The sequence below is a fragment of the Embiotoca jacksoni genome, unplaced genomic scaffold, assembly GCF_022577435.1.
Source record: "Embiotoca jacksoni isolate LCO1_2020_lvr unplaced genomic scaffold, fEmbJac1.0.p SCAF_41, whole genome shotgun sequence".
NCBI lineage: Eukaryota > Metazoa > Chordata > Actinopteri > Embiotocidae > Embiotoca > Embiotoca jacksoni.
The window spans coordinates 1358098-1372976 of NW_027185394.1; the positions used below are offsets into that span (position 1 = coordinate 1358098).

Below are 14879 nucleotides of genomic sequence, written 5' to 3' on the forward strand. Positions count from 1 at the left end.
GTCCTAATATGTAAGAGAACTATGTCTTAGTGTACTAATGGCAACCCGGGATCACGACAAAGCGTGAAATAGACACGCTGGTCCACTGCACCAAAGCGTGAAATAGACACGCTGGTCCACTGCACCAAAGCGTGAAATAGCCACGCTCAGGCGTGACAGTTACGCGTTTTTCCAGCAGTGGACGAAAATGAAACCTACCGCCGTGAGATTATTTTGAAAACGATATATCTATATAGCTAAATCACGTGACATTTACGTGTCTTAAGTTTCATGCTTTCAAAACGAGTAACTGTCACGCCTAAAGAGGCCAAAGCGTGGCTATTTCATGCTTTGGAATGAGCTGATGATTTTAATGGAATTTGTGTTTTTTAATTCACATATTAAACTCCATTTTACGCCAGTTGTTTTGTACATTTGAATTGAATAAAATCTGAATTTAAAGCCGCCACGTTACTGACCGTGAACACGCAGTGGACCTGGACTGTATTTGCAATGCTGAATTGAGGGGGGGGTATGGATCGGCCGTATTGATCCGTCTCCTTGCTGTCTGTTTGTTAACTGCATGCTCAGGATTTATGCGTTTGGGGTTGCGAGGAGCCGAGAAAACTTAACGAGGAGGAAATTGTTCGGTAGTTTGATTGATCGTGTAAATAAAACTCTTCCTATTTTATATTTAATTTCAGTCTCCGTGGAAAAAAATAGGAAAACCGACCGTGTGTGAGTGTGAATCATGAAGCGTGTCATTAATCTGATTCCCCGCGACACACTGACCTGATAAAACGGGACGGACGATGACCTCGATGGAACGGAAACGATCGCGGCACATTATGACTCCGCATCTGAACATTCGCTGCCATAAAACTGTCTGTAATTGGTTGATTGATTGATTGTTTGATTGATTGTTTGCTGATCTTTCTTTGGGTTTTTGTCTTCAGGGCAGTTACCCCATCTGGGACGACTTCATCAGCAAGGCCAGCAAACTGCAGTCGCAGCTTCGGTAATTCACACACACACACACACACACACACACACACACACACACACACACACACACACACACACACACACACACACACGTAGAGTAGAGTGGAGAACATGAGCTCATCAATCCAAAATTAGTTTAAACCAAGTCCAAGAATCACTCCATCACTAACTAAAACCAGTCCTAAACCAAGTCTAAAACCAGGTTTAAAACCAGTTCAAACAAATCTGAACCAGTTTAAACTCTACAACTTGAACCCTTGCCGTTGTTTTCCTCTTCCAACCAATCAGCTGTCAGTTTGACGTCACGGTGACGTTAACCTTTGACCTTTTATCACATAAAAACATCATCACTTCTTCATTTTATCCTGTCGGTCGATTACAGCGTACGAATTCTTTCCGGTTCGTGAGGTCACGGTGACCTTTGACCTCCCAAAATCGAACCAGTTCATCCTTGAGTTGAAATAAACGTTGGCGCCAAATTTAAAGGAATTTCCTCGAAATATCGACTTCACAAGATCGGCAAGAGAAAATGATCGGCTGGTTCAATAAGTGACACCTTTAAAAGGAGGAAGTGTGTGTGTGTGTGTGTGTGTGTGTGTGTGTGTGTGTGTGTGTGTGTGTGTGTGTGTGTGAGCTCATGAAAATCCAATCAGTCTGCTTCATTAAGTGTTTAAATGTCAGGCTCACCTCTCCTGTTCTGTGGCCAAGTCTCTGGATCACACACACACACACACACACACACACACACACACACACACACACACACACACACACACACAACTTAATTAACCTTGTGCGGCTGGCAGAGATTAATGACGCCACCATAAAGTCATTATCGGTGAGATGGATCAGCAGCAGCCTCCAGAGACTCCAGAGGTCATCAGAGGTCACAGCTGGTGACAAACACTTCCTCTTCCTCTTCCTCTTCCACCTTCATTTCCTTTTCCTCTTCGCATTTCAAATAACACACCGCTGACGATCTCACGTCATCAACATACAACAATATTATTGGATGGTTTTGCTGAATCGAACAGACAGACGCTGGTTTCCTGCAAAATATCATATTATTCTAATAATACGATAAATAAAATTCGAGCATTCAAATGCTTCAAATGTGAGAATAATGACGTCAAAGTTGTTCAGCAACAGGTTAAAATAAAAAATGTTGATAAAAACATTTCACATTTCACCACAATTTGAATTTCCAGCCACTAAAATCTGTTTTAAAATAGAAAACAACCAGGACCTGATATTTCTTCACAGTGATTCCTCTCTAACCAGCTCTTCCTCTGTTGCGTCTCCCAGGACGACGGTTGTCGCGGTAGCGGCCTTCCTGGACGCCTTTCAGAAGGTGGCCGACCTGGCGACCAACAGCCGAGGTGAGACGGACCAACAAACACGTTTCATATTATTTCAAATCGTTCTTTTGTCTGTCTGATTTCTGCTGTTTTGAGCGGCGCTGAAGGTTTGTCGTCCCGTTTCTCGACCGCTTGTCGCGACTTGACGTCGATCAGTCGAACACATTTCTGTGCGAGTTACAAAATAAAATAAATTTCAGCATCCAGCAAATAAAAATCACAAATTATGTTAAAAAATTAAAAAAAAAACCATCCTGGACTCTGGGAAGCTTTTCTTCTTGTTCCTGTTGCTTCTGAGGCAGTTTGGACCTTTTCTATTGATTTGTACTTTCTCTCCATTATTGACTAATGATCACAGACGACTGCCCCCCCCCCCCCCCCCACCGATCGTGTGTGTGTGTGTGTGTGTGTGTTGTGTGTGTGTGTGTGTGTGTGTGTGTGTGTGTTTGTGTGTGTAGAGCAGGATGAAGAACTGTGTGTGTTCAAAACGTGACATCTCCAGAGCGCCTCGGGGGAATTTATTCAAATTTGGCAGAAACGTTCAACGGATATCGAAGGATGAGCTGATTTGATTTTCAGGGGTCGAAGGTCGAAGGTCAAAGCCCGAGGTCACCGTGACCCCAATTTGACACGTTAAACGTGAAGATGATTTCTCAGGAACGCCCGGGTGGAATTTCTTCAAATTTCGACACCATCGTTCACTCGGCCTCGAGGACGGACTGATTAGAGTTTGGTGGCCAAAGGTCAAAGTTCAAGGTCACCGTGACCTCACGTCCCTCGTTCTTGTGATCACTGTATATGAAGAAGACCTTTGACGGTCGGCCTGATGACATTTTCTGTGTTTTGATTGTGGAAAAACTGCAGTTCTGTTGATCGAGACAAAATTCAGATATTTTAGGTGCACTTTCAGCAAATATTTATTTATCCAGGATGAAAATAATCATCATCTGTACACATAATATCTTTAGATTTATTCATTTATTGATAGTTAAGTAAATAATTATAGGTTTTTTTTAAATTCTAGTTTTAGCCACATGAAAAAGATCTTCAGTCATTTTCTCAAACAAATAACCATCATGTTGAGGAATCACATTTTGTCTCGACTTAAACACAAAAGAAGCGTACATTGTTTTTATTTATTTATTCCCTCGATTATATGATTTTATGATATTATTATATTATAGTTTGACCTTCCTCCTCGTGTCCCAGAGGAACAATACGACCACTGTGGAGATGAGAGACAGCAGGTGTCCTCCTCCAGCTACCTGTCAGTGTGTGTGTGTGTGTGTGTCTGTGTGTGTGTGTGTGTGTGTGTGTGTGTGTGTGTGTGTGTGTGTGTGTGTGTGTGTGTTGGTCTGTAGTTGCCGTAGCAACCCGCTGCTACCAGGGAGGATTTGGTCCTTAAAGGGCCGATGAGCAGCGTCCCTGTTAAGCAGAGGCCACGTCAGTGTGTCAACACCTGGTTAACTGGGTCGGACCGAGGAGGAGGGGGAGGAGATGGAGGAGATGGAGGAGATGGAGGAGGAGGAGGAGGAGGAGGAGGAGAATACTTGAAACGGACTTTTTTGTCATTAAAAAGCAATGCGCCATGTCAGTCACTGAAGTTTCCTCTTCTGTGGGACACAAAGTAATAAAAAAAAAAAAATCTGAATTTTATTCTGAAAATGATAAACATGACATGCAGCTTTTATTTGTTGTTGTTTACAAAGCGGTGAGAAATGACGTCACCTGTTGGACTGTTTGTTGGAGAACTGATTCTCTGCTCATTTTAAACAGACTGAAGTGAAGTGGACCTCTGGAGAGGCTGCTGCAGTCACTATCTGCAGTGTGTGTGTGTGTGTGTGTGTGTGTGTGTGTGTGTGTCACACAGATGGCCTCCTTTGGCAGCTCCTTGTTTAATGATGTCATCTCAGCCGGAGGTGAGTGACGTCATATCTGCAGTGTCCACATGACAGCGTTGTTTTTTTTTTAAAGATTTCCAATCAAGGTCAGATTCAGGTTCAACATTCAGACACAAACTTTCCTTCCAAAAATAACACGCTCAGCATTTTCCACTTAAAAAAACGTTGTAAAAAGTGAAGTCTATTGCCTAACAAGCTTTATTTTTTGCGTCCAAAAATCCACTTTTACCAATTTAATTAGTTTAATTTAGTGTCATTTCCATTTAAAAGCCTTGTAAAAGTTGTGTTTTCCTCTGAGCTTCCTTTTATTGTTGTGCAGTAGAATATAATATAATAATCTTTAGGTCAAAGGTCGCAGCAGCCTGATGGTTCTCCTCTGATCTGCAACACGTTCTTTTTTTAAGAGGAGAAAAAAAACAAATCAAAGGATCAATGTGTTGCATTTAATTTTTCATAACAGCAGAACTCGATCAGAGATCAAATTAACCTCGGTAGGATCAATAATTAAACACTGTTCAGAGTTTATAAAATGTCTTTGGAACCATAAATGAGTGAACTTGAACTTTCACTGAGCTCATATTTTATTTAAATCGTTAAATATTCACACGTTAACGTGATTGATGTCGAGTTTTTGGTTCATTTACTCTGCAAATGGATAAAAAATAAAGTCTATTTTACTTAAATATGTGGAGCCACTGTTTCATATAAAGAGCTGATGGTGGTTCAAACAAAAAGACATCAACTCTCAAATCCTTTGAAATATATATATTTTACTTTCTTAAATTAGTGATTTCCTCCAATATAACAATAAAACAGTGAAGAACAGATTATAATATAGTATAATTATCCTGAATCCTGGAAGACAATTAAATCTTTAACCTTTTATTTCATTTGAGAATTTTAGATTTGTTCTGAAAGAAATGTGTAATTTTAATCAATTATAAGAGAAATAGTTATATACTGATGTTCTGTGACTTATTTTAAGACGGTTAGTTGCATTTTCTTTAATTCTCAATTTAAACCAAAGTAAAAATCATATTAACATTAGTTTATCGTTGATAATTTTTATATATTTTGACAATATTTAACTTTTTTTGCATTCTACACGCACCAAATAGAAGAAACATTAATTATTATCATTTGTAATAAATAATCTGGACCTATTTCTGTTTCATGACTAAATAATACAAAAATGTAAGAGTTCTTTCTAAAAAAAATAAGTGGAAATCGCCAATATTTGCTGTGAAAACAGAAAAAAACAAAAAATTTTAAGCCCCAATAAGACAAATGTTTGCCAACATGTGAATTTAGGGAGTTAATTCATCCCAAACAAATATCAAAATATGATTTAAAATCAGATTAAAAAGTCCAAGTTGTTTTGGGTGTTTTAATCAGCAGACATCAGGAGAAGATGAGACGGAGTGGGATGATGTCGTCATGCTTGAGGTTGGCGTTCCCGTAAAAACCCAAACTGTCTGTTCCTCTGTTCTCGCTCCAAACTTCTCGTCCCGGCAGTCGAAGGTTCTCGTCTTTCGTCCGCTCGGGTCAAACGTTCAGACGTGTCACCGCTTCCAGCACCGACAACTATTTTTAATGTTGTTGCTACACGCTGCCTGCTGACAGAGGGGGTTATTTAAAGAGGATCCAAAAAAGAAAACAAGAAACACCTTTTTAAATGACTGTACAACATAGTAGTCTCACGTTAAACGCTAATAAATAAATCCTAGAGGAGGAAACAAGGGAAACGTTCTCCTGGTGCAGAAAACAGAAATCAGACCGGTTGGAGTTGCTGTCGCTCTAAACTGGAAGATTTTGTTTTCTGAGGCCAAATATCTAATGAATGAGGGATTATTTTCAGATGGACCTCCAGAAAACTAATAAGAAGGAGTGACTTTAGCTAACAACACCGAGATAACTGATGGACACATTTTATTCACTTTGGATTTGATGAGAGAAGTTGAATGGGAGTCTATGGAGCCGGAGGCTTTTTGGAGCCGACCTCTAGTGGCACTCGCTGGTATTGCAGCTGAAGACACTTCTGGATCAGAACCATTTTACAGACCTGAAGCTACGAACACTTTTATATCCGGTCTGTTTGAATGTTTTTCTGCCAGCAAGAGGAGTGAATTCAACTTTGTTTTGAAGAAATAATCTCGGATTATCTTTTATTCACGTACGTCTCAGTCTTTATTGGATACTGTACAATACAGGAAATAAAGCTGCTGTATGTCTGAGTGAGTGACTTAGCTTTCAATTATTAACCGAGGGCGCCCAGCAGGTGAGTCTGTGTGTTATTTTCATCTCCTGCACAAACCGCCTCTAATTAGTTGTGTCTCAACCCGTCTGACGGAGCATCAGACAGAATAATTAAGCGCTCCCCGAGCGCTGGGGGGGGAGGGGGGGGGAGGGAGGGAGAGGGGGGGGGGCAAAGAAGGCAAAAGAGGAGGATTTAAAAAAAAATAAAAATAAAAGGAAGAACAAACAGAAAAAGGAAATTGTCCGTTTTTTTTCTGTGTTTATTTTAAAGCTGAATTGAAACAGCGCCTCCTGCAGGAGCGTCCGTCCCTCCGGAGGCCGAAGGAGGTGAAGCAGCAGGAGGTCGGAGACATTTGTAAAGGTTGAACAGCTGTTAAATAATTCACAGCTACACTGTCACGTGACCTCACGCTCAGTTTCAAACGACATCACTTCAAACCTGCTCAGCTGAATCAGAGGGATTTATTTTGTTCCTTCACATTTACGCTCACATGTTCACAAATACTAAAAATTTTTTTTATCTTAACACTGAATTCTTTTTTTAAATGTTTTTTTTTTAATTTTTTTTTTATATCTGACAGGCAGATAATAGAGGCAGATAAAAAAAATACTCAATTAATAAACTCCTTTATTTTAGTAGTTTAGTAGTATGTGTGGTGTTGTTGAGAAACGTGGTGGAGAACCTTGTTGCCACGGCGCCACAGTTCAGGTGGTTTTGCAGGGAGTGTCTCAGAAGAACACAGTCTGAAGACATGCTAACAAGCAGCTAACAAACACCGAATTTTTCTAAAAAGGACTTAACTCAAGTTAACGTACCGCTAACAAATCTAACAAATCTAACAATGCAGAGAAACACTTAACAAACACTTCATTTTGGTCAAAACCTGCGACACTCTCGCTACGAGCCGCTACCAACGCTAAGAAGTACCAAACAAAGGTGAAGCAGAGGTTGTTTTGCCGACAGTATTTGACCACAGTGTTCAAACGTCTGACTCAGTTTCATTATTAAAGATATGAAACACGCTTCTCCTCCATCGTCTTCATTTACTGTAAAATGTCCTTCGTGTCGGTGCTCGTTGTCGAAGTTGAACATTTCTTTTAAAAACACACACACACACACACACACACACACACACACACACTTACTTACGACCTCCCACGCAGTGAACCATTATTGTAAATTTATCATTCAGGCGGCTAAAAAATGATCTGAAAGTGACTTTAAAAGCTTCAGATTCACCTCATTTAATACCATTTTATGATTTGGTGGAACTTTATTAACTTTATTAAGTTTATTTAGGCATTAGGAATTTAAAAAAAGCAACCAATCCTCTTCTCATTATCGTAGAAGAAGCTCCGCCCACCCGGGAATTGTAGTTCTTCCAACATATCTTTTTTTTGTAGTAAATAATTCAATTCAATTGTATTTTATTTATAAAGCGCCAAATCACGACAGAAGTTATTTCATGGCACTTAACACATTAAAGTAATTTACATTGGAACTACAACAAATAGGTTGATATTAATAATCCGTCTGTAAGGCAGCAAGTATTTCAAAATAAAAGAAGAACAATACAACAAGGAGCGACGCGACGATATCGGACGAAGGCCATCACGAACTATAGATAGAAAACTCTTTAATAACACAATCATATCAAAAACATGATAAAAATATGACTTTTTTAAAGAAATTATCATCTCTTATTTCCTCTCTAAACCCCCTTTTAATAAGACAAGTATTTAGGAAATAAAGTTGATATTCTACCTTTTATTACGTTAAATACAACTTTCATTGCAGCCTGATCGCACAATAACAACAAAAGTCTAAATCGGAGAAGTTATGTACGTTGGTTTTTTTGTTGAACTTTGGCTCCCGTCAGTCGGAGGACGTCCGAAGCTCAAATATATTTTCACGGAAACAATTGGAGAATTTCAAAATAAAGGCGCAATACTTTTTAGATAAAATTCTCTGACGCTCTTTGTAAAGACACGTTGGAATATTCTCACAATATTCTTCAATTTTCTTGAAATATTACGTCAAAGAAAATACTTTTTTTCTTCAGGATGTCGTGATAAGCTGCTTGTGTGTGTGTTTGTGTGTTTTTGTGTGTTTTTGTGTGTGTCGTCATGTCGACCGGCCTCAGGGCCTTTTTGAATAGATTACAGCTCGTTGAACAAGCAGAAGTCGGACCGCCTCGAACGCTGAGTGTGTAATTACATCCGAGTGCTCGGCTCTGCCGCGAACGCAGATAAAGTAGCTCTGTTATTATCTCCGTCTCTTTCAATCTCTTCCTTCTTCTTTTTTTTTCCTCTCTAGTAACCGTTGTTTACCGTCAACATGTCTGTCTGAGTATCTGCTGCTGATGATCGCATTTTGTTTTGTGCATGAATTATTATATTTGGAGTAAGAATTTTGCGATTTTCCTGTCATTAACTTTATGGTGAGTAAATATTTATTCTCATTGGACTTTTGGTTGCTTTTGAATAGTTGCGAGACAAAACTGCTTTGATTCTAGTTCAGATAAGGGAAAGAGGAATTTTACCCGTGAAACGCAATACCAGCGAGAGCCACTAGAGGTCGGCTCCAAAAAGCCTCCGGCTCCATAGACTCCCATTCAACTTCTCTCATCAAATCCAAAGTGAATAAAATGTGTCCATCAGTTATCTCGGTGTTGTTAGCTAAAGTCACTCCTTCTTATTAGTTTTCTGGAGGTCCATCTGAAAATAATCCCTCATTCATTAGAAAAGAAGATTCAAGAAGACCTGTTTTTGGGGGCGTGTCTGTTTGATTGACAGGCCTGTGGTGCAGTCAGCTATCGGTGGGCGGGACGTAGTATCGTCAGGTTTCCGATCAGATCGAATTTGAGCTACCAGCTGCTTGGTTGTTACCTTTGACCTTTGACCTCCAAAATCAAACAATAATTTCTCCGGCTGCGTCTCTCATCTGGCCAAAGATATCATTTATAACACGAGTCCATCTTTTTATTCTCCAGCTGACGTGTTAGTTTTCCTTCTAAATGCATCACAGGGTGAAAACTGCTGCAGAAACCAAACCAACGCGGCATCGATGTCTTCACACGGGGTCGACCTCTAAAGTGAAGAAAAGCTTTTTAGCATTCAGACACACACACACACACACACACACACACACACACACACACACACACACACACACACTCTCTCTCTCTCCGCGGGTGAACGCTGCCGACCGACCGACTCTCTCAGACTGCAGATCAGCGGCGAAACGAGAGCTGTTCTTTTTTTTTTCCGCTGTGGCAGCAGCTCAGGTCAAACAAATCAAACGCTCACTTTGTTTTGTTTGAGCCTCGGTTCAAAGAAAGTGTGTGTGTGTGTGTGTGTGTGTGTGTGTGTGTGTGTGTGTGTGTGTGTGTGTGTGTGTGTGAGACCGAACAGAGTGTGTGAAAGGCCTCTGATGTCTCGGAGGTCGGTTTGTCTCCGTGTCCTCTGAGCTGTTTTCTCAGCTGCCGGCAGACGAGAACAAACCGAAGTGTTTGTGTTCATCCAGATATTATAAATCTGCAGTGTGTGTGTGTGTGTGTGTGTGTGTGTGTGTGTGTGTGTGTGTGTGTGTGTGTGTGTGTGTGTGTGTGTGTGTGTGTGTGTGTGTTTAAAGGTTCGTGAATCGTGTTCACCGCCCGAGATGTTCTTTAATATTTTGGGACGGGAACATTTTCTCGTCTCATTTTGAGCATCGAAAACAAGAAAAAAACTGAAAAACAGTCCCGACCGGGACGCCAGGAAACAGGAAGGAGACCTTCAAAATAAAGGCGAAATACTTTTAGAGAGAATGTCCCATTGCTCTTTGTAAAGACACGTCGGTGGAATATTGTCCAAATATTGTAATTCCTTTATTTCTCTTGAAATATTACGATGATGAATCTACGGAGCCGTTCTGGACTTTTTTCTACTGCTTCCTCGCTGAGTCGAGGTCAGAGCAGCTGACAGGACAGCAGCTGTCCCACCGCTGATGAGTGACAGTTATCGCTGTCCATGACAGCCCCCCTCCTCCTCCTCCTCCTCCTGCTCCTCCTCCTCCTCGAGCCATGACATGATAGTAAAAAATCCCAGCAGCAGCAAACTGATCCATCGGTTCAACTCCGGGACGTAATCAGAGATGAGAGATATTCCCAGGACGAACATTTAAAGAATCCCAAGACTCTAACTGTAAAGCCCCGCCCACACACACACACACACACACACACACACACACACACACACACACACACACACACACACACACACACACACACACACACACACACACACACACTCCTGCAGGAAGGCATCCTAAGACTGCAGCCTCCTCTGACAGGCATCCTTGGACTGCTCCCCTCCCCAGTTCGGTGTGTGGTATTCCAGGACAGTTTGACCCCCCCTCCCCCTCCCCCCCCCACCACCACACACACACACACACACACACACACACACACACACACACACACACACACACACACACCTTCCCCCTCCCCCTCCCCCCCATAATAAAATGATTGCATTGCAAACCAAAAAAAAACCCCAAAGGTTTTCAATTTGCAGCCAAAACAGTCATTAATAAAAATTAATTGAGACTAAAACAGACGATTTGTTTGAATTGATTGAATTTAATTTTCAGTTTCTATATTTTTTCTTGCAAACTTGATTTTTTTTTTTTTTAAATGTCAGTTATTTTGGGTTTTTTTTGCTCGCATAATAAAGACAGAAATCCCTTCATCTCCTTTCAGGTGTGAGATTCAGAAGTACAGAGAGAATATGTCTTTTAGATTTAACAGATTTAATCATTAAAAATCAAAACTTCTGTTGTTGTTTTTTTTCACTTTGTAAAGTTTCCTCCGAGGAACAAATCCGAAGCTCGTCCTTCTGGTTGGATTTAAACGCGGTTGTGAAGAAGCGGTTTCTCTCCGCGTGCCGGTTGTTGAAGGTAAATATAGTTTGTTCAGCCACAGCTCGACGTGCGTCGCGCCGCTAATCGGCTGGAAGTCGTGCTTCGTGCTTCGGCATTAAAGAGACGCGTTGTCGTGGTAACGTGACCTTGGCTGGACGGAGAGATGCCGACTGATGCAACCAGCCGGCAACACGCTGAAGTTTCATCAAAACTACTGAATGGAGATCAGTTCTTCTGTGTGTGTGTGTGTGTGTGTGTGTGTGTGTGTGTGTGTGTGTGTGTGTGTGTGTGTGTGTGTGTGTGTGTGTGTGTGTGTGTGTGTGACATCACAGGTTTGTCGCTGGCGGGTGGAAAAGTTATCAAAGTTAAACAGGAAGTTTTGTTTTTTCATCACATCCTGTTTTCTACTTTGATTTGTTGCATAAGAAAAAAAACAACAGGAAGTTAAAATGAAGAATTCTGACCTGAAATCTTTAATCCTGAAAAACAAAACTGAAGATTCAGATTTGAGTCCAGGTTAAATTTATTTCTTTCAAAGTTTGTTGCTGTGGGTCAGAAGAGTTTGATTTGATTTGATTTGATTTGATTTGATTTGATTTGTTTGGACAGAAGTGAACGAACTGACTTCTTCACGTGTTTAATGTTGTTTTATTGAGACGGGAAACAAAATAAAAACTCAGCATTTCACAGATTTTAACGTTTTCTTCTTTCAATATCCAAAATTATTTAGTACGGCAGAAAAAGATTTAGTACATCCCAGTAATACGATGAAGAGGAAGAGGAAGAGGAAGAAGCATTAAAAGGAAGCGTGCTCGTTTTAAATCGTATCTTTTTTCTTTTTTTACGTTCTTTGTGTTCTTCCTCCTCTTCTTCTTCTTCCTCCTCTTCTTCCTCTTCTTCTTCTTCCTCTTCTCCCTCCTCTTCTTCCTCTTCTTCCTCCTCTTCTTCCTCTTCTTCCTCTTCTTCTTCTGCTCTTTTCCTCCTTCGTGCTCCACTTCTTAAAAATAGCTCTGCAGCAACAAGACAAGAAATATAGTGTGATACTACAGACAGTGATTTACTGCCTGTCTTACTGGGCCACAGCGTGTGTGTGTGTGTGTGTGTGTGTGTGTGTGTGTGTGTGTGTGTGTGTGTGTGTGTGTGTGTGTGTGTGTGTGTGTGTGTGTGTGTGTGTGTCGTGCAGCTCCGTTGGTGAATGTGACGGCTGAGTTCACATCCCAGTCGGACGGAGGAGAGACGGGTTCTGATTCCAGGTCACCGCGGCAACGGATCCGCTTCCACAGCGAGGGTTTATCGCCTCGGACAAAAAAACAAAACAAAAAAAAATCGGTCAGGAATCTCGCTGTTTTTAAATTAAGGTTATACGGGCCGTCTCTGTCTGCTGGATCCGTGGCGGCTTCACGGGAAGTTTGAAACCATGAAATTCACCCAGAAACTTTCCAACCAGCGAGCCGGAGCCATTTTGATTCGTCCCAAATTATCAAATTCAGGAAAAATATACTTTGTTTTCTGTCTGAATTCACGTTTAGAGCTTCAGTGGAATCTGTCGGATGAAGACAAATAAGAAAGATGTGGAAGCAAACCTGACTACAGTCGTGTTATTGGCTGAAATGTTTTGAAAACTGGCATCAGATGTCTTTCGTCCGATAATACCAGACCTCAATCGCAATTTTGCCAATTTTAGACTCAAATCTGTTTCAAGTCAAAAGGCTTCTTTTATTCAATAAAAAAAGATGTTTCTCTTTTTGTTTTGTTATTGAAAATGTTCCAACAGCGTTCGGCTCCGAACTGAATCGTTTTATTTTTTGTATTTTTTGTATTTTCACACCTTGTTGGTCTTCAGCCGTCTCGTTTTGTTTCCGCTCGCGACCGCGACTTTCCTCCGAGCGATCCGATCGGGTCGAGCTGCCTCGAGGGGCTCAGACAGAGACGCTGCTCTGTCCCACTGAATTGGGTCAGCTGGGTGTCGATGCAACACACACACACACACACACACACACACACACACACACACACACACACACACACACACACACACACACACATCACACCACTCGGCTGCTCTTAAAGGACGATAATGTCACAGAAACGAATCAAAAACGAAACTTTAGAGATTAAAACTTCATGTATTTGTGGATTTCTGTGAATTAGATCACATTATATTTTGTTTGTTGACAAAACATGTTTTCCTTTTAACAGGAAAACTGCCAACTGATTTTTGAAAAGTCGTTTTTTAAGTTAGATATCCTGTTTGTTAGAAATTATTTTATTTCAATAACATAACCTGCACTGAAGAGTTCAAGCATCTCCCATTCAGGGCAGGCTTTTATTGTGAAGGGACACTCTTCTGGTTTTGTGGGAAAAACACAAAGTTACGAGTGAAACAACACAATCAGGAGGCAGTGAAAACATTTACTAGAATATGACATGATTTCTAGTCTGCGGTTTGAGGAAAATGTACCTGGAGGTTTTTGTCTTTGAAACGTGAAGCGTTTTGGATGCGTAAATTAAAAATCAAACGAGGACTGAATGAAGAGCTTTTAGTTCCTTTGAGGAGGCTGAAGAGAAAAAAAACAGAAAAGGGAGAAAGAGAGAAAGAGAGAGATCAGATGTGACAGAGACGTGTCAGAGAGAGGAAGAGGAAGAGGAAGGAGGACGTGAGGAAGAGCGGAGAGGGGAGTCAGTGGTGCATTGCAGTGCTCGGCCGACACACACCTCTGTAATGCTGCTCTTGTGAGGTCCCTTCGCTGATGTAATGTCCCCAAAAAGTTCAGAGGAACTTTGAGTGCACATTTATGAATACAAGACTGACAAAGACACGTTGGATGAGAACTAAAAAACAAACAGATTTATCTATTTAAAATCAACGAATGGGGTCCTCAGCATGTCGGAGGTGTTTTCTGGAGCTCCGGGCCGACAGGCTGAGATCTGCTGAACTTTACCCCAGGAGGGAGTGTTCCGTCTGGGGGGAGAGGGGAGGACGACCATCTGGCCCCTTCAGGTTCCTGTGGAGCTTCTGCTGCACTGACGATCCGCTCCGTAACCGGCTCGCATTCAAAACTGCCCGAGTGTCCTTGAGCAAGACGCTCACAAACAGTTGAAATCTGTTGTCTTCTTCGCTTCGATAGAAAGTTACGAGACATCCGCCGGCTCTGCTCGTCTTTGGTCTAAACTGACTGCAAGTTATCGTTCGTAGAGGTCATAATATTTGACATTGGCAGGCATTTTTCAAGCAAAAATACTATTTAAAATCCGGCATACGTGGGTGCTTCACCCTCATGGTGGTGTGCAGCTGTGGCAGACTGATGATCTGCACCTCATCGTTTAACTCAGAACTTTTTTAAACAGCTTTATTCATCTCGGCGTGTTTCTGCTCGTTGTCCCGTAGCATCAAATCTCAGCTTCGACTTTTTGTTGTTTGTAGTCGGCAAACAGCTTTTAGGGGCATTACTGCCACCTTCTGGTGGCGGTAGCATA

The 14879-nt window shown here is 41.3% G+C and overlaps 1 protein-coding gene across 1 annotated transcript in view; it reads left to right on the forward strand.

Moving 5' to 3' along the window:
* Nucleotides 1-14879, forward strand: part of LOC138209936 (protein MTSS 1-like) — a 38328-nt gene that overhangs the window by 8206 nt on the left and 15243 nt on the right. The window contains 2 exon segments of the mRNA XM_069168747.1: nt 936-997; nt 2290-2363. Coding sequence (XP_069024848.1) covers nt 936-997; nt 2290-2363 — 136 coding nt within the window.